This window comes from Agelaius tricolor, unplaced genomic scaffold, assembly GCF_023055355.1.
Source record: "Agelaius tricolor isolate 1412-34295 unplaced genomic scaffold, bAgeTri1.0.p SCAF_6, whole genome shotgun sequence".
Classification (NCBI taxonomy): Eukaryota; Metazoa; Chordata; class Aves; order Passeriformes; family Icteridae; genus Agelaius; species Agelaius tricolor.
In genome coordinates this window covers 8,249,209-8,272,990 of record NW_027269266.1, presented here as the reverse complement: position 1 = coordinate 8,272,990, position 23,782 = coordinate 8,249,209, and the positions used below count along the sequence as shown (strand labels likewise).

Sequence of the window (23,782 nt, the reverse complement as noted above, 5' to 3'; positions counted from 1 at the left end):
CTCCTGAGAATCTTTCCTTTTTTTAAAATTCTGGCAGGTCTGAGAAGAGGGAACCAATAAGAATTGTCCAGACTGATGAGGTGATTTAAAATATGCCTGTGGGCACCCAGTTAACAGAGTGCCAGCTCTTGACTGCTGAGACAGGACTGGTGAGGCTGAGGACCCCAGGCATCTCAGAGCCTGGAAAGAAAAAGAGGAACAAGGAGCATTAGTTATTATTTCTTAAGTAATTGTTTCTGCAATACATTTTTTAATTCCAAATTGTCTTACCATATAAATTTTTCCTGCCCTGGTGGTGGCACTCTTAGCTTCACAAGAGAAACAAGTAAGAAAAGGCAGGAACTGCACAGAGCAAGGAGGAGGCTGGTGCATGAAAGGTTCTGGTAAACCTGGCAAGGGAGAGAGGGAGCTGGCAGGGAGAAATCCATCCTGAGGACACTCCTTGTCACAAGAGTGCCACTGCAGGGTGCTCCTGTCAGCCCAGCACTCTGTATCATCCATCTGAATGGTGCCTTGTGACATGGCAATGTCCCCACCATGATGGGAATTTTCAGAAAAGATACATTATAATAAAATGCAAATAGTGCATTGTGTCTGGAAATGCCCATAGCTGAGTGGGCAGCATAATGACATTAATTCAAGCTTCTAAACAATATCACTGCTATTGGTATTGATCTGACACCCATAATTGATATTAATGGGCTATATGCAGGGTTTAGTTACTCCCTTCTAAAATATCACCTTGACATTTTCCACTACTGATAGCACACAGGGGTGGGTCTCTTTCCAGAACAGGTAATTGAAATGTGGCCAGAGACAAAGGGATGGAAAACAGCAGAGATGGAGACAGAACAGCCATGCAAGAGTGTCTGTAATAAAAGAGGAGAAGAAAGACAGAGGGTAAAATGTTACCAAAATGGCCTGTACTATGGGCTGGCTATATTTGTATACAGTGGCCATGTCTCTTGCCTGGGGTCTCTCAGTTACACAGATATAGGACAATAATTTGCTTCTGCTATCAGCTTGACCCAAGAGAAGTGTTCTGGCCCTCTCACTAAGGTGAAGCTTCAGCAGCAGGAAAAGGGCCAAGCAGATTTTGTGCCTTGAGCCACACGGACCCAAAACTACCAAACCAGCTTTAGTGGGTGGGCAGAGACATCACTGAGGGGAGCAATCCCGAGCTGTTCTGCTTGGAGCACCCAGCCACCACTAGAGAGAGCACTCCAGATCTTCTCTCAGGCAGCACAGAGCTTGCACTCAGGTGCTCAGGTGAGAATTTCACTTGTGATGCACACAGACCTGCTCCACCAGCAAAGGGTTCACTCTAACCCACGTGTAAAGCATGGCTGGGCTGGGCTGGTGAAGGTGCAATTCCAGCTCCCTTGGGGCCAAGTCCATAAGGACACCTTAGCCTGAATTTAAAAGCTCTTCAATAAATCTTCCATCTTTAGGAATTCTAGGTTAGGCTGAAAACACAAGTTGTGTGGTCTGATCACTGAGAGTGAGCACTCAGGACTTCTATCCCAATGTTTCATATTGGTCTAGGGACAGATAGCAGCACCAAGCCTTGATCCTGGGGAAATGAGTTCTGTAAGCCAAGCTTAAGTAAAGAAATATCTCCACTGCAGTATCTTTCCCAGCCTTATGATGAAGCAAATTCACATGCTTGCTTCCCCAGATTTTCCCCAGTTGTTTTTTCCACACCTTTTTTTCTGACAGGATATTTGTTTTCTCCAGCTGTGCTAGCTTGAAACTATAATTGCAAAGCTCATCTTCCAGTGTCTTCCAGTACCTGCATTCCAAAACTATCAATCCTGTCGAGGATGACATGGGAAACCAAGGGTTTGCTGTTCTCATAAACATCCCAGAATGTCTGATAGATACATAGCACTCTGGAAAATTTCCTGATAGCCTGTAATCTTCAAGAATCCCATAGTAAAAATAATTAATGTAACCAGAAACAAGAAGGAAAGATGCATGTTATCTGAATATAATTCCAGTGTCCTCTGACCTTATTGCTTGGAAGAAATCTGATGGGGTGTAAGGGCTGTAGAGTTTTCTCACTGCCCAGGAAACACAGTTCTGCTTTCACTGGGCTTTGCATGTTAATTCTGTGCAGTATCACAGATAATACTCACAGACTTCTTGCTGTGTGGGTAGGACTAATGCAAGATGGTGCTGATGCAAATATAGCTTGCTTGCTGAAAGTGAGTTGGAAAATTGTTTCACATGTTCACTAAGCTATACCCCGTGAGGCACATTTCAAAATGCATTCAGAAGTGGATGTTATTTCTGTGCATCAAGAACATAAATTACAATCCAGGTTTCATAGAGACAGCAAAAGATGTACCTACCAGAATGGAGAGAGCATAGGTTAAAGACAAACAATTGAATTTCCCCCGTTTAATGAGTCATCACAGACCACCTGAGCCACTGCCCCCAGTCATGTACATGTCCTTCTCCTCTGGCAAAAGTGAAGTAAAACACTGAGCAGAACTGATTTGCAGGCTGGCAGGAGTGGCCATGTTCTCCCTGGCACTGGCCCAGCTGATGTCGAGCACTGTGTCCGACCAGGAGTCACATCCTTCTCTGCAAGCTGCACACTCTCCATTTTTCTGGTTCAGGCTCAGGAATATCAGGTGTTACCAGCACCCTCCAGCTCCAGCTTTGGGAGAGAAAGGAGCATCTGACACTGTGCACTGAGGGGCTGCCAGCCCCTGAGCTGTTGCTTTGTTGAGTGGATCTCTAAAGGTCTTTAAAAGTTCCTTTGATCTGTAGTGATGCTGAATACAGAATCTTGTTGTGGACCTAATGGGATCCAGAAAAGCTCAGCATTCCTGGAAACCAGGCTGCTTAAATCTGTTGGCATTAAATATACTCAAGATTTTTTTTTTTTTGGTAATAATTACCTGAGGTGTTGAGTCAGCATTTTAATGTCAGAGGTAACAGAAAGCAAAGTGAACCAGTCACCCTTTTCATGAAGTGATTAAGGCAAAATATAATCACAGTCAGGGTACACTGTTCCTTAGTTACACATGCAGTGCTGGGTGTCTCAAGAGCTGTCATCACCTTTTCACTGGACAGTACAGGGATTTTTATACTCCAAAGAAAGGTGTGTAACTAGCTGGGTGCTCCTGTGCATTCAGAAATAACCTGGAGTACCAGCAAGCCCAGATGCTGAAGAACACTCAAGTTTCAGAGCTTATTTCCTGACCTTTTGCATATTGCTGACCATGGCTTGATTTTTTGTATGAAAAAAAGTCTTATTTAATAATAGTCTACATCCACTTTTTGCAAAGGCATGGCCAAGCACTGAGTAAACTCTGTGTTAAGGTTTGTGGTGAGTTCCATTCCATATTCTCATTTTAACCATTGTGGCATCCTCATTTCCTGATCCTGCACCTCCTATGCTATCTCCCAACATGAGCTGCACTGGGTATGATTTCATTTGCACTCATTAAAGACAGAAACCGTCTCACTGCGTATCTGAAAGATAATTCTGCATTAAAAACTGCATTCTATCTTTCTGAGGTAATTTCTACTTGAGCTAAGTCTTGATTAATGTACACATATATCTGATGTGAGAGCTGTGTCAAGTATTCTTCTCTGTGGCCTTTTACAACATGATTTGACTACAAAATGTCTTTGAATATTCATATGGGTACTAGAAAGCCTATTAATGGCTACAGTTTGGGAACATTTTAAACCAAAGAGATGAAGGTCAGACTGGATGGGGATGAATAACCTGGTCTAGTGGAAGGCATCCCTGCCCACGTGCTAGATGATCTTTAAGGTGCCTTCCAACAAAAATAATTCAATACTGGATTTTTCCATACAGCTTTTATTCATGTATCAACATTTTTGGCAGAATATAATCTTCTAGCTTTTTGACTGTAAGTGACCTACAATGAGAAAAAAACCTTAAGCTCCTTTTTTTCAGTTCTTTTTCTTTTTTTTTTTTTTTTTTTTTTTTATAAACATGACTTCTTGCCTTTATTCCTTTCTGCTGAATTTGGCAGAGGAAAAAAAGACACTGGAGTGCTGCAGACTTTGTGGAAATGGATGGTGGGCAGAGGAAGGAGACCCCAGTTGCTGTCCCAGAAAGGGCTGTGGGTCAAGCCTTGGTACGCAGAGGTGTAGAGCCTTGCTATGGGGACTGGACACTTCATTATAGTTTGATGGAAGTGAAAAGGTGTCTCTCTCTCTCTTGCCCTCCATCAGGGAAAGCCAAATGTAACAATTCTGGTCTATATTTACCACAGAAAGACAGAGTAAAAAAACATTGTACATTTTTTTATCTTGTATTTGAACAAAAAGAACACAAATCCAAACCAAGTAAAATTCCCAGTAGTCCTCTAGTACATCTCTCCACGACCAATGTAACTCCAGCTGAAAGCAGGAGGTATATATTCTGTCTCCCTAAGAAAAACTCAGGCTCTTTACACACTACCAATTAGAATTAGCATTATGAATGGATTGTTTTAATGGTTTATTGACATGCTGGTGAACTAAGTACTTTGCTTTATTAGTATCATTTAAGTCTGTATTAGAAAAGCCATTATGGATTTTCATTCCTAGCAGCAATAATAATAACAATCTAGATTTTTGAAGGAAAGGCAAAACTAGTTATCTGTCAATTCCACAGTACAACCACAGAACAAGCAATGATCCTAAAAGCTACGAAATTCTGAGTTGTTCATAGAACTGAGAGCAGAATACCTCAAGAGCTTCTAAATGCCACTTTGTTCACAGGGGTAATTTAACCTTTATGTGACATCCCTAAAATAATCAATCATATCTGCCTTACACAGAGCATTTTTTTCCTGATGTATGCCTTTCCATGAACTTACCCATCACAACTGTGCCCCAGCATTACCCTTTCTCTAAACTGCAAGTAGCTTCCAATAAAAAAATTGTCCATGAGTGGTTACACTGTAACATACAAAAAAAGCTGAAGGCCATTTCTTTGAAAAGTATCCATTACATACAATAACAGTGATTGATTTTGCAACATCTATTTTATGCTTTCAAGCTACATGAAAAGAATGCTTTTCCTGTGGCATTTAAAAACAAGACAACACAGGGCGGGGTTTTCCCCCTTTCTGTAGCAGAAATAAACATGAAAGGGACAAAATGAATGTATCAAATTCATATAAATTGCATTTTCATCTTGAAGATGCACTCAAGCAAGATATCAACTGGCTACTCTGGCTAAAGACATAATAATGTCCTCTTCCTTCGTGTGTGTTATGCAGTCATGTCATGAGTTTTTTCAAATGAAATCCCAGAAAACATTACATAAAGATCTGGAGTTACCTCACTTGTGCTGAATCAACATCACAGCTCAGAGAGGGGTGAAATCTTGAAAACACTGTGAATCAAATTCTTTCATGCAACACAAACTATTTTATTATTTTTTCCAGAGGAACTACATATAAGAAAACCAAGGACACAAGTTAACTCAATGGGAAGAGGTTTTTCTTATCAATAACAAAAAATGACAAAGCATTAGTGCATTTAACAAACTTTCTATACAAAGAAGGTTGAGGAAAAGGAGGTAATTCCTTGAAATCTTCCCTTGGGCAGAATGACATCTGAATAAATTATTTCAATAGTTCATGGCACTAAGTCTTCCCTATTACAGACAGTCACACCAATTTAACTGGTGTAACCATTCTGACTTTGGATTAATGGCACTTTTACTTCATCTTTGTTTTGAATTGTTCCCAACTGATGCAAGTTAACTGACATAACTTCAGTTTAATTTGAAACAGAAGTGGTTTAGATAGTTTTTAACCAAAACTGCTTAGAAGCAATCTGTAATATCTTCCCATATGATCTGGAGGCCTAACATCAAAATTAAGATGTTCATATACAGGCTTGTACCAAAAATACACAAAGGTTTGAATTTCATCCCATCTATTTTTTCCCTGCTCATTAGTATTCAGACAAACCCAAGGTCAGGTACTCACTTGCTTCCAGTGGCTCAGCACTTCATACATCTGATAACACTGCAAGGCAAGGCAGAGTCCTCCTCTTGCCTCTGAAGTGATGTAGGAGAGGCTTTAAAAGTCAGTAAACAGAGCAGCTAAAAATCAGACCAAGAAACAGTAGAAAAAGAGCAGGCAAGGAGAATGAAGCAAGATCAAGGTGTGTAATTGAAACCTGTTCTTGTGATGCAGGACTGCCCTGTTTGGAGAATATTAAGCTCTCCTGCTTTCTCCAAAGGGCAAGATTTAAATCCCAGAAAGTGAAAACCTATCCTTCTTAATTGTGGTGAAAGGGAATTTTTGTAAAATCTCAAGGACAGTCTTAAAACCAGAAGGAAATACTGGAGGCATTTTAATGCATAAGAATTGTATCAGTTCTTAAGTAAACTTGCTTCCTTATATTGCTAAAAAAATGTTTAATGTTAGATAACCATGGCATCTGTGGAAGTCATGGCATTCCCTGGAGAAGCACACAAGTACTGTTAAGTGGTCCTCACAACACCAGATGATGTAAGTGAATATAATTCTCTTCCTACACAGCTAGATGTTACCCCATTCTCTGGATGATAACCCCAAAAAATTAAATTAAATTATTTTACTGTTAGCTCCAATGCCTCTGGAAGCCAGCAGACAGGTGTCTGTACTTAAAAGCATTAAGAAGATGAAGAAAGAGATAATAGTAAACTTTGGAACTGAAGTTCCTAGCTGTCAATCCTGACCCAAATTTCCTGGACTATTTAAAACACAAATGTAAAAGCTTGTCACCAAAAGTTAAGCAGTATAAAGATGATTAATCTGAGCTGCTGACATGGGATTGTAGGCCAGTGATGTCGTGTTTGTGGACTTTCAGTATTCCCCGGTAAGAATAGCTCCCAGGACCAGATGAAGAGGGGGCAGGAAGCACTGTCTGCTGTTATTAAAATGGTCCACTGAGCTCATGCCTTTAAGGAGGCTCAGCCAAATAAATAGTCAAACATTAACCTTTTTAGCTTAGAAAGGAAAGAAAAAAAAGTCCATGCACAATGAAAATCAGTACTGCGGTGAGCCATGCCCTGACTGCAGCCCTGGTCCTGCCCAGATGTTTGGTCCCCCTCTCCTGCCAGATGTGGGTGCTCACCATGGGGTGCATTTGTTCACACACTGGGGACACCAAGCCCTGGTTTCTCATTTGAGAAATACATATTAATTAATAGAATCAGAGCCATTTAACTTAGAAAAGACCTTTAAGTTTATCAAGTCCAACCATAATTCATTAATCTGCTGCCTAACAAGGTGAAGAGTAAATCAATGACCTAGACATTTGCAGAAAGCACACAGAAATGAAAATAACTGCTAGTTTATCCTGTTTCCAGAACAGAACTCGACTTCCATGTAATTATTTAACAAAAATTGACATAAATTCACAAGTAAGAAATTCCTCTTCTGTGCCTCCCTGAGGCAGTGATAAATCATGCACCTTAAATAACAAGAGGGAATGTGGTTGGAGTGTGCCTGCAAAACCAGGTTAGTGCAAAATCCTGGGTTTTGCACTCATGAATCAAATAAGGAAACATACTAGGGAGAAGATTTCTGGCCTGTTTCATTAATGGCCACATAAACCACAAACACTTGCCATTTAAACTCTGGCAGGATATTTTTTGCAAATGGCCAGTGAGAATTTTTTTTTCAGAGTAAAGCTTTGAAAGACAATAGGAAGCCAGATCTTCCAGAACAAGTATTTCTATGAAGGAGCTTGAGAACAGTTCTCTTCAAATGTTCTCCAGGACTTCAGCTCATACAGAAGCTGGTACTGCAAACTTGAGTACAGAGAAATGTTGAAGACATCTGCCAGAACCTCATGGTAATATTAGAAGGAAGAAGTGGCTCCTTCTAAAGAAAAAGAAGTGTGGGAGTTTCAGGAGAGGATCAAATTAGACAATTTTCTCAAAAAAAGAGAAAAATTAGCTTGCCTATGGCAATTACTCACAGGTGAAGAGCCTGGCCAGAAGGAAACAAAGGTTGCTGGACAGCTGGCAGGGATGAGGGTTGACTTCCCAGAGGGCATCCCTGAGGTTGCACTGGGTTTGCTGGAGGCTGACCAAAATGTGTACTTTCTTTTTGGGAGCAAGTATCCAGAACCAGTAGAGCCAGCACTGAGGTGCACAGACTAGAAGGTGATAAAGAGCTGAGACTGAGGACTAGTTATTTGGGTTTAGCTGAGTTACATTCTTACATGGATTGTGATGGTGAAAGTGATGATGACAGCAGTATTTTCTCAAATGTAAAATTACTGCCTCAGAAATGCAAAAGCTTTCTACTTCCAGAAAGACAGCAGAAATCAGTTGATGCAGGTAAGCAGTGAGATCAGTAATTGTCATATGTTTACTGCCATTTGTGCAAAATTGCTAATGGTAATGTCAGGTGTAAGACAGTATGTAATTGGAGCAGATTGTAAAGATAATTATAGCACATTTCTCAGACTACAATTCAAGCTTTTTTTTTTTTTGGTTGCCAAGTAAGAAAAGGTTGAAAATGAAAAGGTGGTGCTGCAGACATTGTGAAAGTGTACGTTAGATGGGCATCATTTTTGCTTCCAGAAGTCACTGATAATTCAGGTTCTACATCTTGTTGGTATCAATGCTCAAAGTCTTAACATAACAAACTAGCTCCCATGTCAGCTGGGAAAACAAGTAAGAAATTTTACTCCTCTCAGAGTGTATCTTTTCTATGATAAATTAATATTTAAGTCACAGAGATACTGAAATTCTTTGGATGTACATCTGCACTAACAAACAGTAACTTTTCATCCTGATTATTATCAAGAAAGCATGAAACTCTCCTAGGACTACCCAAAATATCAAAAACATTCAAAAGTGGAATGTTTTGAATTTTTAGATTGCACCATCACTTCAGATGGTAATCTTAATTCTAACTTTGTGTGACAATAATCAAACTGAAGTGGATTTAATCTATCCCAGGTAGTAGAAACTGGGCAAAATGGTCAATGGTTTAAACATGCTTTTATTTTTAATGGAAAAATAAATATTTTTCCTCATTTTCTGAATAATTTTACATTTCTAAGGATATTTGTTGTTGACTGCTGTGAATCCATGAAAATATTAAGGTATGTTCAAATGGGAGTTTATCCATGTCAGGAGAAAAAATCTCAATATGTGTTCTGGTTATTGAAAGTTATTTTTATACATTAATTGAACATTAACCAGTTGTAATTTTCATGTTCTTTAGGTGAGGTAAAGATAGCTCAGAGAGGTATATTAAATAACAGAATATCACTCATTAGTTTTACAGTGTTCCAACAGGTTTGTATGACATCTTAAAGCACCAATCTGCCTTTCTCTTGCTAAAAAATATGATATAATGAATTAACTGGAGGCCAAGCTATTAAAAATTTCTAGTTCCTTTTCCATCCATGAATGCTTTCCTTAAAAACTTTACAGAAAAACCGCAGAAAAATGTAGAGGAATTTACTCCAGGAAATTTGCTCTCCTATACTCAACTTCACATTTCTACTTCAGTAGATTAAAAAAATTCACTAAAAAGTTTAAAAAATTTTGTTGAAGAAAAGCTGATGACTTTTCCAAAAACTGTAAGCATCACTGATGCTTCAAACCTTGATGAGATAGTGAGAGACCAGCTGTGCACGTGTGTGCTTGGATCTTTTACTGTATTACAGAATATTCCTACAGAATATCGGGACATTTCCTATCTCCAGATTCCAGTACCTCAAATTCTCTGAACTTGTGAAATGTGTTATCAATTCCAACCTCAAACAGAGCAGTGGGGAGGATCTTTATTTTGTGTAAACAGGTTTTGCCAGACTGCAGGAGCCTAATAAACACATCTTATGTGGGACTAACTTTAAAACCAAAGTTAATTTAAACTGTGCCAAGGAAAGCTTTTTATTAGATTTTTGCTTTTAATAAAGAGAAGGATGTATGAAAATCATTAAAATACACAAAGTACCATTGTAAGAATACCTTAAATGTATAATAATCAAATAGTTCCTTTAAGAACAATGGAAATACAACACAGAGAGAGAACTATCTAATATATTAAGGGAAAATATATCTCCAAAGGTTTCCTTTTCCTTCATTTTTCTGTGCACTACCTCACATTTAGCCAAGAAAATTCCCTTTTATGCATCTTAGCTCAAATCCAGTTTCATCAGCATGTGAGCTAATATGCCAAACTATGTGCAGAAAGAGCTCAGGCATGAATTCATGTTCCCTGCTGCCAGCTGTGCTATGAGGCCAGTAAGCTCTGGCACAGGGACAGGAGGAGAAAGGAACTTCACAGTTCCCCCACCACCAGAGCTCATCTGCAGTGGTGGAAAGGAAGAAAATGACTGAAGGTTATGAAGTTTCCTCTCAGCTGTCCAGTATTTGCTGCACACTTTCCTGTACACTGAGGTAGATCACTCTATCCATGGTGTTCATTTGGCTTTCATGGGATTCACTTTCATAAACCACAGTGAGTTAAGAGAGGGACATCTAAATTATTTCAAAGTATTAAGACAGAGAATCAAATGCCCAGATATGCAGCAATTGACATCTGCCATGTGCCCACTGTAATCAAACAAAGCTCAGGTGTCTAAACAGCTTGGAGAAATGGAATATGGTGCTTGCTTATGTGCCACAACAGAGAATGAAAATCATGTGTGAGAAAGGCTGAGTCCCTTCCCTTCCCTTCCCTTCCCTTCCCTTCCCTTCCCTTCCCTTCCCTTCCCTTCCCTTCCCTTCGTCCCCTTCTGCTTCCCTAAGACAAAAATTTGAAGATGTGATTGGATTTAAATTTTAAGCATGAAAAGAAATTAGAACCAACCTAGAAATAATTATAGAACCTTTTGCATGCCATTCATGGGAAACTTGATTAATTTATCTAACTAATGAATTCTTTTGCTGTTTACAGTTGGCATCAGGGAGCCATCCAGACACATATGTGGTAGATACAGCAGAAGAATAATACATTTCATGATCTGTTTGTGAGACATGAGCAGACAGATGCAAAAAGATGGAATGGAAGTGGAGAGGTGAAGGGGAACAAATAAATTGACTTCAACAGCAAAAAAAGGAAAATAATACATCTTTGCATAAGCAATGCCAGACAAGCATGTTCATCCCATCCCACAGTAGGATTATTTCCTACAGCATACTCATGATTGCTTTGTCTACTCTGGTTTTAATGTTTCAAATTATGGGGATTCCACCATTTCCTTTGAGAGCCTCCTCTGAAGTCTAATGCTGCTCATCCCCTGGAAGCTTTCCCTGATACGTGTTTCAGCTGCTGTTCCTATTTCTATTACATTACTCAGTTTCATCCTCTTTACCCTGCTTTTCTCCCAGCTTCAACTTCCCTGGTGCTTCTGACTTTCAAATCATCATGGGCAGCTGTTTGGGCCATCTCTGCTGTTGTTTCACAAACTGAGTAAGCATTTCTGTAACCTCTCCTTATAACCCAGTCCCTCCAGGCAGATGATTATTTTGGTTGGTTTTTTTTGAATGCCTCCTGCTTTTGACTTATTTTTGCTACATTGGCCAAATCTCCACTGCTCCCTCTCTCAGACAGAAGAGAAGCTGACCTGTTCATTCACAGACACAGTCCTCTTGCTTTTGCTAAGGTGTGCAGGAGACACACACCTCGTTTTAGGTGCTTTAAGTTAACAATGTCTCTGCACAAGAGCTTTTTCCTTTCGCTAAATATTTTTAGTGCCTTGTCCTTTTTCTAAAGTTGAGATATACTGACACACTGATATACTGTGAATGTTTTCTAGCATAGACCTGGCCTTGGGCTAAATCTCTGCAAATGTGGATACATCTTCTGTGGTGAGAGAGCTGGGAAAAAGATTTTTACCTAAGCAAGGTGAGTTCTGTGTGGTCCTTCAGAGGTTTCACTCAGGTACCAATACCATAAGGTGATCCACAGTCACCAGTAGGATCTGGCTGCTACGCATGTACTGTTAAGTAAAAATACACTTCTTTCTGACCGTGCTAGTTAATTACTGCATCCAAAATGCAAATAGTATCCTGCTCTTCTTGGAGTCTGGAACTTTCCCAAGTCACAACCTCTCACCTATAAACCTAAAAGAATCTATGAATAAAGACCAGCTAGTCAAAAGTCCTGACTTAATTCTTTTTCATTGCAATTTCAGTGTTCCATCAAAACTATTGTGCAAATTAATATGCTTGAGATTTCCTTCCTGGAGCCTGGGCATAAATAAGAAATGCCTCCTCTAGAGAGAGCCCAAGGGGAACCAGTGGGCTTTCCAGAGGAGGCTGCCATGGCCCCATGCATGTCCCCATGTCAGAGCTGTCAGAGTCCCACACCAAGGCTCCCACAGCTCTCACCTCTGTCTGCACCTCGCCCCAGCTGATGGGATGGCCCTGCCTGCCCAGGGGGGGAAGTAGATTCCAAAGGCTCTCCACAGGAGCCAAGAACAAGGATATCATCCTGACTGTTTGCTGAATTCAGCCATTTCCACTTCTGCTGGATGGGATCCAACCCCAAGTGACCACTCTTCCTTTCAAAGCACCCAACAGCTGAAACCCTGGGTTTGTCATGGAAGAACCAAGAAAATTCACAAACACAATGTGAGTGTTCAACCACTTCTCTTTAGGTCCCTTTGTACAACTTCCTGAAAGGAGAAATTTGGAAAGTGGTGTAAACACCATCAGTACAATCTGTAATGATCAGGTAACAATTTAATACTCATATTGTATCAGCACTGGGGAAGTAAAGTTGCAACTCAGAGATACACACTGGTGAAGGCAGCTGGACCACCACAAAGCCTTCCCTTGCCTCCCTGCTGGCTGCCTCCATCACACGTGAAAAAGCCACTTCTGCAGAAGACTGATTCTTTCAGCCTATTTCATCTCACTTAACACAATAAACAAACAAAACTTGGATTCTCAAGTAGGAACCCTGGAGCATATTTGGATTTAATTGCTTTTCTTTGTTTAGATCTGGATGTAATGAACAAGAAAGACCTGGATATTTTTTTGGGTGTCTGTATTGGAATTATGCAGTGCCCAAAAAAAGATAAAAATTCCTCCTGCTGTGCTGGAGGAGAGGCATTTGTATGGCCCTAAATAATGTGTGTCACCATGCTGCTGAAAGCAGTGGCCCTCTCAAAGGAGCCTGACCAGGTGGGTTTCCTCCTCACTGCATTGAAGAGAAACCCACCAGAGGTTACTAGAAAACAACATATATGACAATGAAACAAACAGCAGCACCATGAAATTAAGGGACACTGTGTGTGTTCAAGCCTTGTTTACAGCAGGCAAACTCACCAAAGTATCCCAACCTGTTCTGCTGCTGGTCTGGCTGGAGTGATGCTGGCATGGGCCAGGGTTGGGTGTGAACAGCTCTCCAGTCTGGGGCTGGTAACCAGTGAAAACACGAGAAACCACCAGCCCTGCACACGCTGCAGGAATCACTCCAGTGCTAATGCCTGTGCAGCACAGCTGTAACATGACATAATTTGGTTTCCTTCCACAATGTAATAAAATACTACTTTGTTTAGTATAGTTGCAGCCTAAGCTTTATCTTTTCAAGGAACTCCTACATCCTTTTCTTTCCCTGACTAGAACAGTAAGCTGGTAAGTCAAGGCTCACCTGGGGAGGATTATGACTTTTCCTTTCTGCTAGCATTGTGTTGCACAAAGACCTGTCCTACCTTTGGGACTCCCAAGGATTTTTGAAACCACAGGTGCTGTGGTGTCTTGCTCCTTCTTTTTCATGATGAATTAAAACTACCCACCAAAGCCAAATCTAAGCCAAACTACTAAACCCCAGCCCAAACAAAGAAAAAAAGAAAGAAAATATGTATAGACGAAGAAAGGAAGATGCTCCTTGTGGAATATATTTGTTGATTTGAAAGGTAGTTTTATTAAATGTTTTCAAAACATTCCTTCTTTTGTTGGAGTGGTGTAATTAAGAGTCTTCAGTCCTTCTTACCATGTTCCCCAGATACTGGTTCAGTGTCAGCTGGTACATGTGTCAACTTTGTTCTTTATCATCAGATTAAAATTGCTACTCTTCCATGACCATGTCCAACCATGGTTTAGTGATATACGCACCAGAATTGCCATGGCTTATTGGGAATAGAATAGAATAGAATAGAATAGAATAGTTTTGGTTGGGAAAGACCCCTAAGATCATGGAGTCCCACTGTTAACCTGACACCGTACAGTCCTCCATTGGCTGTATGCAGAGAATAGGAGTGAAGACAGGGGTAGGATGGAAGTTGTTCGGCAGGTGGGGAAGGAAAAGGGGGCACAGGGTTTCGGAGTCGAATCTCCGCCTGCCTCCAGCAAATCCCTGGATCCCCCCCCCCTCCTTCCCCGCCTTCCTCGTGCAGCCCGGTCCTGGGAGCTGGCATGAGTGAAAGCCAGTGCAGCCCTGCCCGCGCTCCCCCCGCACCGCCACACACACGCCGGAGCCCCGGCCCCGCACACTCTGGCCCCGCACATCCCGGCCCGGCACAGCCCGCACACCCTGGGCTCCGCACACCCCTCACACCCCTCACACACCCGTCACGCCCCTCACACCCCCTACACCTCGGTCCCTCACACCCCTCACACCCCTCACACACCCGTCACGCCCCTCACACCCCCCACACCTCGGTCCCTCAAACCCCTCACACCCCTCAAACCCCTCACACCCCTCACGCCCCTCACACCCCTCACGCCCCCCCGGTAGCGGCGGCCCCGGGGCGGGCGGGGCGGCCCGAGCAGCGCGGGGCGCCCCCTGCGGGCAGCGCTGGGGCGGCGCGGTCACGTGGATGTGACAGCGGCAGTGCCCGGCCAGCCCCAGTCGCGGCAGCGGCACCGCAGCGCCAGCGCCGCCGCCAGCCCGAGCCGGGCGGGGACAGCGGGGCCGGGGCCGGGGCGAGGCCAGGGGGAGCCGCCGCCGCGGTGCCGGGCGGCGGCGGGCGGGGGGTGGGCCGGGCGCGGCGAGGAGCCGATGCGGAGCGATCGCGGGCGGGCGGCGGGAGCAGCCATGGCGGGGCCCCGCTGAAGGAGGCGGCGAAGGAGGAGGAGGAGGAGAGGGGAGGAGAGGAGAAACCTCCGCATTCCCTCCCTCCGCGCCCCGTCCCCCCGCGCGGACCGCCCGCCCGCCCGCCTCCCCCTGCATGCCCGGCTGAGACCGCGGGGAGGACTCAGCCACCCGCCGCGGCCCCGCCGCCTTCCCGCGCCCCGCCAGCCGCGGACAAAGGGGGAGAGCGGGCAGCCAGAGGAGGGGAGAGCCCGTCCCCGCCGCACGAGCATGGCGGACCGCAGCCTGGAGAGCGTGTCCCTGCCGCTGGAGGTGCGGGCCCGGCTGGCCGAGCTGGAGCTGGAGCTCTCCGAAGGTAAAGGCGCGGCGGGGTGGGCGCGGGCGGCGCGGCAGCGGCGCGGCACCCCCGGCCCGCTCCCCCATCGCACACCCTACGCCCTGCGGCCCTGCGGGGCCGGCCCCAGCCCGATGGCGCCCGGGGGGCTCCCCTGCCGGCCCCTGTCGCTGGCGGGGGACCCCGGCGCGGGGGTTTTGTTCTACCTGCGAGCCCCCCGCGCTCCGCCGCGGCGCGGGCGGGGGCGGCAGGGGGGCTCTGGCGGCGGGGCTCGGCCGCGCACGCGGTGGTGCGGGAGCTGGAACAATCCGTGGGGATGGCTGGTGGGGGCTCCTGCCCTGCCAGGGAAACGCGGCTTGGCGGAAACGTGCCGTGTACCTGCGAGCCAGCCCCGCTGTGGCCGCATCGAGAGACTCCCACGGAGTCCGCGCAGCGTGTGTGTGTCGGCTGCAACAAAACACCCCCTGATAAGGTCGTTGTGGACAATACCAGTCAGGTCACTCAGACGAAATGATATATATATATATATATTTAATTGCGGGATTTTTTTTTAATGTATGATTGAAAGGTTGTGGTGGCTTCTTGGCGTGGTTGGTTGTGATGCTCCGCCGGTCCCCGGGCTGGGAAGGCGCGCACGCAGCCCGAGCTGTTGCCGTGGCAGGGAGGATGAGCAGGAGCCCCAGCCCGCCCTCCGCTCCTCAGCCCGGCTCCCGCTCCCCGCTTCCATGTGTCAGCGCCGGGGTAGGAGCGACAGGCAGGCAGCGAGGGGTGCCTGTCAGGCTCCTCGGTAATAATGGGCACTGAGCGACCAGGGTCGTGGAGACGGTTTTAATATATCAGATGAAATCGGTGTCTCCCGGAGGAAGAGAGTGGGCAGTATTCATATGTACTGATGCTAGCGTTGGCTCTTTCCTGGAACGCAAATCTGCTATTAGCTGTCCCCTCCTTTTTTTTTTTTAATTTTTTTAATAATACCCCCCAAATATCAGGGTTCGTTTACCACCAAGAGGCTACAGCACTTCATAGAAGGGACAAATGACCCAGCGTGTCCCAAATTAGTTATTGGAAGTAGTCAATATATTGAGCTGTCTGTCTGTCTTCTGTCTTTTTGTAACGGTTTGTAAAGGCTCCGAGCCAGAAAGTAAAATGCGCTGGAGCCAGTTTCATCAGCAGGGAGGAGCTGATGTTGACATTGTATTTTAACGCTTTGAGGGTGAAGAGAATGAACTACTGAGATTGCTTGTGGCTCTCATTTCTGTGCCTCCCCCTCCCTGTCGGTACCCTGAAAACTTGAAGTGAGAGGAGTTAAATACAGTATTGCCTTTCTGTGATGCACTGCCAGTCCATTGGCCCTCGTCTATGGTAGTGAGTGTGGGAAGAGCTGTTTGTATCATGCTACATGTAACGTTGTTGCTTTATGCAGAAAATGCTTCTTGGTGTGTCACATCATTGTCTACACACCAATGAGATACTAATTAAAACATCTGTTAGTAAATGCTTCCAAAAAACCTGAAATCAAACTGGCATAGACTCTCAATAAATATGCTAATGTAGTGTACCAAAGTTGTAATACAGTTTTATGGTGCGGTTTCTGTTGCTGTAAGCATAATCCAAGAAAGCTCTGAGGAAGTGGGACATGGTTTGAAATTGGGCATCTCTATCTGCAGTGCTGTAACTTCCCTTCAGCCAGATCTGGAATGAGTTTAGGCCACTGACAGTATCTTTCTTTATGTGCCACTGGTGTTACACCCAGGCAGACGGGGTGGCTCGTGTGTTCTGACTGTGGCAGCCTAAATGAGGATCAGTTGGAATTGGGAGGCAGGTAAAGAACAGGCAATATCACATTTTCAGTGTCTTCCCCCAGGCTGCTCTTGGTGTGTTCTTAGTCAAGTACATGACAGTGTTCAGTGCCTGAGAAAATGAAATAATTTGCTACTTAAAGCTCCTACCTTTAGGCATGTTGCAACTCCTGGCCTGTTCCCAAAATTAGTCCCTACAGAGAGTGGGATCAGTGATTTGTACAGTTTTATCATGCTGTAGAAGTCATAGTCTGGCCATGCTACTCCTGAGTTAAATGGTTTTCAAGGCAACTCTGTGTTTCTTTACACCCTGAACATGCAGTACCTTATGCTTGTGCTTTGCTTGGCCGTAACGAGCCAGTCCACTGCCTTCATTCACTGAGATACACTTATGCAAGTGCATAAAAGTTCATGTGACTGAGGTTTTAACATGTGTTCTGCTCATGATGTGGTAGGGTGTCTCTGCTGCCTTTGTGAAGCAGGAGACTTTTGGAGGCAATAGGCAACTGCATGCTTTAATGTGTTTGGGTCTCATTGATAATATTGGGAGCAGAGTGACTGCTGTAATTTATGTCCCTTTTTAAACTGCTTTCCCAAGTCAGACTTGCTAGGAAGATGTTTTTTCAAGTGCTGCATTTCTGAAACATTGTAATTGTTGCACTGTTTGTGTGAGCTTTTATTTCTGGCCGCTCTGGGTCTTAGAGCTGCTGCCTGTACCCAAGACACGTGGTTCTCTGTGCCAAAACCTGCTATGGCAGCTTTAGGAACGGTTTCTGAAGGAGAGCTGCTGCTTTGTAGAGGAGCAGCAGCAGGATTATTGCGTGGTTATTCCTCAGCTGTGAGCTAAAGCTGTCTCCTTCCTAGCTCTAGGAAGTGTGATAGCGTGGGTCCTACCCACGCAGTGCATCTTGAAACTGAACATAAAATAGCTGGTGTCCCTGTGCCCAGACCTGGTTACTGTGCCACTAGCACAGCAGGCACCGTGCAGGTGTTGCAGTCACAACAATCACTGCTAGTCCTCATCACACATTCCACTTTGGCCGTGGCATTTTCCCCACCCCGTGTAGCCCAATCCCGAGTTCCCTGTTCAGCTGTGCACTCAGCATTGCCTCACTGGCAGCAGAGATGTGGCAGGAGAGCCTCAGGAAGTGTCTGCTGGGCACGTGGCACGTGCTTTGTAGACCGTAGAGCAAAGTGCTTTTTTTTAATTTTCTTTTTTTTTTAACAGTGCTTGTTTGTTGTGCACTGCTTGCTTGTTGAAAGGGAGAAGGAAGGTCAGAAGGCATTTAATGGTATTCTGGGAAGTTTGTCTCTGTGACAAGCCTAACCTGTTGGTTACTGTGGGTAAGCCACATGCCTTCCACCTCCCCTTTGCTGTGGTCTGAATGGGCTTTTCTTGGTTTAAACATAGCAATTTCAAAGGTACTATGGATGCAAATGAGAATAATCATTTTAGATTTTGTTAGTTTCATTAGTATGACTTGGCAGGTGGGGATCAGCCAGACTCAGAAGTGCTTAGCAGGTTCCTCTGTGGCTGTGTGCAGGTAGCCTGCCCCACAGGAGGAGCCTGGCACTCTGAGGAGTGTTGAGAGCCATGTTCTCAGTGATGTGGTGGCATGTAGTGTTACACTCAGCCTCAGGCATCAGCAGCACACTCCTTGTTGGTGTTTTCACTGCATTTTGGGAAGGGGATATTGCTTCTGTGTTTCTCAGGACACAGTGGCTCAACAGCACTTTACATTTTTTAAATGTTGGAAGTTGTGGATTCCAGATCGTTGATTCCAGATGTTCTAGAGACATTTGTTAGGCTGTGTTTGAGTGAACATGCTTGATGCTGGTGTGTTATGTACACGTTCTCTGACGCTCTGGTAGTTTCCCTGAGCTACTAAAGCTTGCCTTGCTCAGAAGTAGCCCTTCTAGGCTGATGCAATCAACATGTCACTCTGCAGTAGCTGTACTTCGGGGCTGCTTAGGATTTTATGAGGTTTTAGTTTTCTAATGATGTATAAAATTGTACTGGGTGGAAATAGATGAATCATCCTGTTTTTTAGAATAGCTTGGGGGTTGTTAACTGAAGAACTGATTAAATAAAACCAGGAGTCCTGAAATGTGCTGTCTTATTTAAAAAAAGAAAAAAAAAACAAACCAAAAAAGTCATTCTACAACACCTTCATTCTTAAAAACACTTAAGAATTTAAGAAATGCCCCCTCCCCCTTTTCTCATTTTGCCCTCAGTTGCAGGGTGTACAAGGTTAAATTGCCCTTCCAATTATTTCGTGAACGAAAATTAATTGGGCAAAGATGCTCTATATTTCTTCCAGTATTTTATCCAAGTGTCAGATAACATAGCAGAAACACTTAAAGAACCACAGACACCACATGGAAAATTTGAAAACCATCCTGTTCAGAAACTATTCTCCCTATATTCCATACTATACTTCCAGTCCTCTTCCATTTTAAACATATAAGGCATAGCAGGTTTCTTTTTTTGAAAGTCTCAAGTTTTCTCCAAGGAGCACTTTCAAAAAAAGTCTCAGCAGATCTTTAATAAGTGATTACTTATTCCCAAAGGCACTGGACTTGCAGTCACTTAATTAATTTGGTCCTCTACTTTCACTGTATTGACTGGCTCAATTATATTTGGTAATATTGCTTGGGTTGATTGAGTCACTTTCTGGCCAAGTTTATTATTTTATTAGGTATAAGTTATGTCTTTTGTTGTCTGCCTGTAGTTGCTGTGTTGAGACCAGAGATGTGTAGTTAGCTTCTCTTGTTATTATTTCTCCCTAACATTTGCCAGCTGACTTCACTCACAGAGAGGTTTTAAAGTGTGAAATTTTCAATAACTAGCACACCTCTGTGATTTGGGACGCAGAGTCATCCTTTTAATTCACTCCTTGAGAGATAATGCTCTGCTTAGAAAGTGAGTATCACCTGTGCAATGGCAGTGTCTGAGTTTAGGTGAGAAATGAACTAAGAAATTCAACACTCACATTTGCTTCTTGTTGTTTTTTTGAGCTGTTAGGATGCAGTTGGCTTGTGTTTTCAGTTATTTTTTTCTGGTGAGAGAGGACTAATTTACTCAAAATACATAAAGCTGGAATTTTCATATAATTTATGTTGAAGACTAGGGCTTTAAAAAATATACTGGATATCATGGAAACTATGATGAAATCAAGAGCACTGTCAACAGAACCCTTTCTTTGTATGATGAAGCTCCTCTCATCAGCTATTTTGTTTCTCTGATGGTGCTCAAGTTGGAGAGGGACAATAACTTGATTATTTTAAAAACAGGTTCAATTCATTCATGAGTATTTTAAGGCATTGGAATTTGAAGAATTTCTTCTTTTTTTTTTTTATTTGGATATTTTTTATTTGCCTCCTTCACTGTGCTATTTGGACTTAAGGGCTTTTACTGGGTGTCGAAAGAATTCTCTGCCACTCCTTCTGTAGAAGTACATGTAAAGCCTTGTAAAACAGACTATGCAAATCTCCAGGATGTTCCCAGAACAGCTGTCCTGAAGGCATGCTGTAAATATACCTTTGTTGCCAGCTGACGTGGAGCAGCACTGATGCCCAAGGGTTACACTTAATGGATCATTCAGATGATCTTTACTGTGTTACACAACTGACATACTCCAAACGCTTTTCCCAAGGATGTGTGAAAGTTGCCGAGGGGGTGTCAGTTTTATAGGCAAAGCAGGGTGTAAGCAGTGTATTCCTGAGGAGAACACGGCCTGCAAGGAGCTGCCCTTTGCAGCTTCAGGGGACGTCTGCGTGGCTGTGCTGCACTGAGCAGGGAGCAGCAGCCAGCACTGCTTCCCCTTGCCAAACCTGTGTGCACCTGTGGCTGTGAGTCAACTGCTGCCTTTCCCTGCAAGGGGGTTGACCTGCCTTTGTCAATCCATCAGGAGGGAAATGCACTCATTCTGATTCCAGCAAATCAAGTATCCTTTGGAATCGGAGGAATTTGGGTTTAGTACACCTCTTCCCTTTGCATTAATTTTTCTCGGCGGGGGGGAAGGTGTTTGCATGCTGTCTAGAAGCACAGATAATAATCTAGCTTTTGATGCAGGATTTGGATTGGGAATGGCAAAAATATCACTGTTTCTCTGAAGGGATATCAGCAGATTCCTTTAGGTGTTCCTGGCTTGTTTTTGGTATGGTACACGGAATCCTAAATGTACCGTAGCTCTCCTATACTTAAAAATGCATTGACTGCGTTTTAATTTTTTAAGAGGCTATTTGTATAACGCGTCAAGCAGGACATATAATTTTTTAAAAATAACTGCTTTAATTCCCCAGCAACTGTCAGACAAGATGAGTCACTGCAGTATAAGAATTCACCACAGCGCATCACAGATTTGACACAAACTCTTAATCCATGTAAAATTATGCATGTATATTCCCCTATCTTCCCCAGTGGGTGAGCTTCATTTTTGCCAAACTCATGATGATCCCATTCTGCCTTCTTTCCTCCCCCGCCTCATTTTTTTTTTCCCCTTTTCTTCTTGAGAAGCTCCTTGCAGTCAGTAGCCCCAGCTCAGAAAAGACTGGATGCAGCAGTCTTTTCCTGGCTTGTGAAGAGCCTTTCCTGATTGTAACCACAGCTCCTGGTCCCCTCCTTGACTGTGGTGGTGTGGGGGCATTTCCAAAATATGATTGCTCTCTGCAGAATTCTGCTCTTTCCTTCTATTTCTAGGGTAAACATACACTGAAAGATGGGAACTGGTTTTATTTACCTCCACTTGGTGCAGCACATTGGGGAATAGCTCATTTTAGACCTGTGTAAATAATTTTTTTTTTTGGTTTTTTCCCCTGGTAATCTTAGCTAGGGCTTCTAATTGCTAGCCAGTATTATTTATCACTAGAATGAAGTGTAACTTCAAAACAGCGTAAAACATATTGGGGATACCATCATATTCTGCAATAAAACAGCAAATATAGGAGTAGAAATACTTAAAGCAATACAGCTTGAGACAGATGCTGGGCTTTAGCTGGATCCTCTTGCCACAGAAGAGGAGGTTTCTCCCTTAAAGCCATGTGAAATCTACCAGGACACTGTGCCTGGCTCTCAGGGGATGCAGGGAGGTGTGCCAGAGTGCTTCTTGCAGTCCCTTTTTTGTAGAGCAGAGCCATTTGCTGGTTCCTGGCAGTTTGGTAGGTACAGTCTATTGGACACATCATCTGCAGTGCTTAGAGCAGCATCAAGTGTCAGGGTGTGGATAATTGCCACATTATTTTACAACAGAAGTTAATGTTGAAAAGTATATGATGTTTCAGTGATCTCTTTTTAAGACTAAGTGGTTGGATAACTAGAGAAAGGACTCTCATGATGTCTCATTATGACTTGGAAGAGAAAGTGTTTCCTCTGACTTTTGAAGGGGCTGTTTCCTTTCCAAAGACTGAACCATACATATGCTATTATTTAGGATGCTTGAGGGGTTTTTTGCTGTTATGTGTGTGGCTGGGTCTGCAGAATGGTAAGAGTGGAGGGGACAGAGGGATTCTTCAAGTGTTGTCTGTGTATGTAAGTAGAAATGCATGTTAGGACTTGTTTGGTCCTGTATCTCTCCGGATCCAGAGTCCAGATTTCCAAACTGTGACATCTGCAGTTTCTTCATTTAAATCTTGGCTTGATCTGGATTTAAGATTAAAATATGAAAAAATGATCTTGTAAGTCTGCTCGGGTAAGAGGTGCTCAGAAGCCAGGAAAATGTTTCTTGATGAACTCTGTGACAAATACAGAAGTGTAAGTAATGGGGCCTGGTTTTTCACTGGTAGGCTGGTGGTTGAAAGTTTGCCTAGACCAGCGAAAGTTCAGAGACTTTTGGCTGGCGTAGAGACCCAAACTGAGTGTTCTGACACTCTTTTTCCTACTGTGTGGATGTCCATGTGTCCATAAACAGCCTGGCAAAATAGAGAGACCCTAGCAACAGAGAAAGCAGCCCTGGACTATTCCATCTGTGTGGATCCTCCAGGAAGAGTTACGTGGTGTTAGCAAGATGGCTGCAGGGGTGTTGCATCTATTACTGCCTTTAGTGAGAAAATAGACTTTTAGTGAGACCTTTAGTGAGAAAAAAGACTTTGGACTTTTCATGTCACATGACAGAACAGTTCTGGAATTGTACAGTAAATTTCTTTCTGGTAATAGCAAATAATAAAATTTCACCTTTTTTCTTTTGAGAGGATATCCTTAGTTGTTTTTGTCTTGTTTTTCATTGTTATAATTGCAAGGAGAATGAGCAAAATTTAGAGTTGTTTGTGCCATGCCTCTTATCCTTATTGAAAGAAATATTTAAACAATCAAGTATTTTTGATGAATGTGTGAACAAATAAAATTATGGTGGGATGCAAGCAGTTCAAATTTACTGAAGAATCTTGAAGTAAAAAATTGAAATGCTAGACTTCTTTGGCAGATGCCTGAGGATGAACAAACAACAGTTACCTAGTGAAACAGCAAAATGTAGAAATATCCCTGCTTTTTCCTGAATGATGATAATGGCAAACTCTATTGCTGAATTTGTTCTGTTTCATTAGCCATATTTTTTAGTCTGAAAAAATAAGGAATGCTTTCTTTAGTAGATGCTCTAAGTTTTCTGTGTTGTGAAGGAAGGGATTTTAGGAAAAAATACTGTTGGACTGGGGAGTGATGTTTATTTTTG

General features: G+C 43.3%; 1 protein-coding gene across 6 annotated transcripts in view; it reads left to right on the top strand.

Moving 5' to 3' along the window:
- Positions 1-14,815: 14,815 nt before the first annotated feature.
- DIP2C (disco interacting protein 2 homolog C) overlaps positions 14,816-23,782 on the top strand; it is a 310,710-nt gene continuing 301,743 nt past the window's right edge. For 2 of the 6 annotated variants that reach the window (XM_071428625.1, XM_071428623.1), the window contains exon 1: positions 14,818-15,339. In XM_071428625.1, coding sequence (XP_071284726.1) covers positions 15,255-15,339 — 85 coding nt within the window. In that variant the 5' untranslated portion in view covers positions 14,818-15,254. Of the gene's footprint in view, positions 15,340-23,782 lie in introns of all 6 variants that reach the window. The other 4 variants (XM_071428628.1, XM_071428627.1, XM_071428626.1 and 1 more) reach the window with 3 other exon arrangements.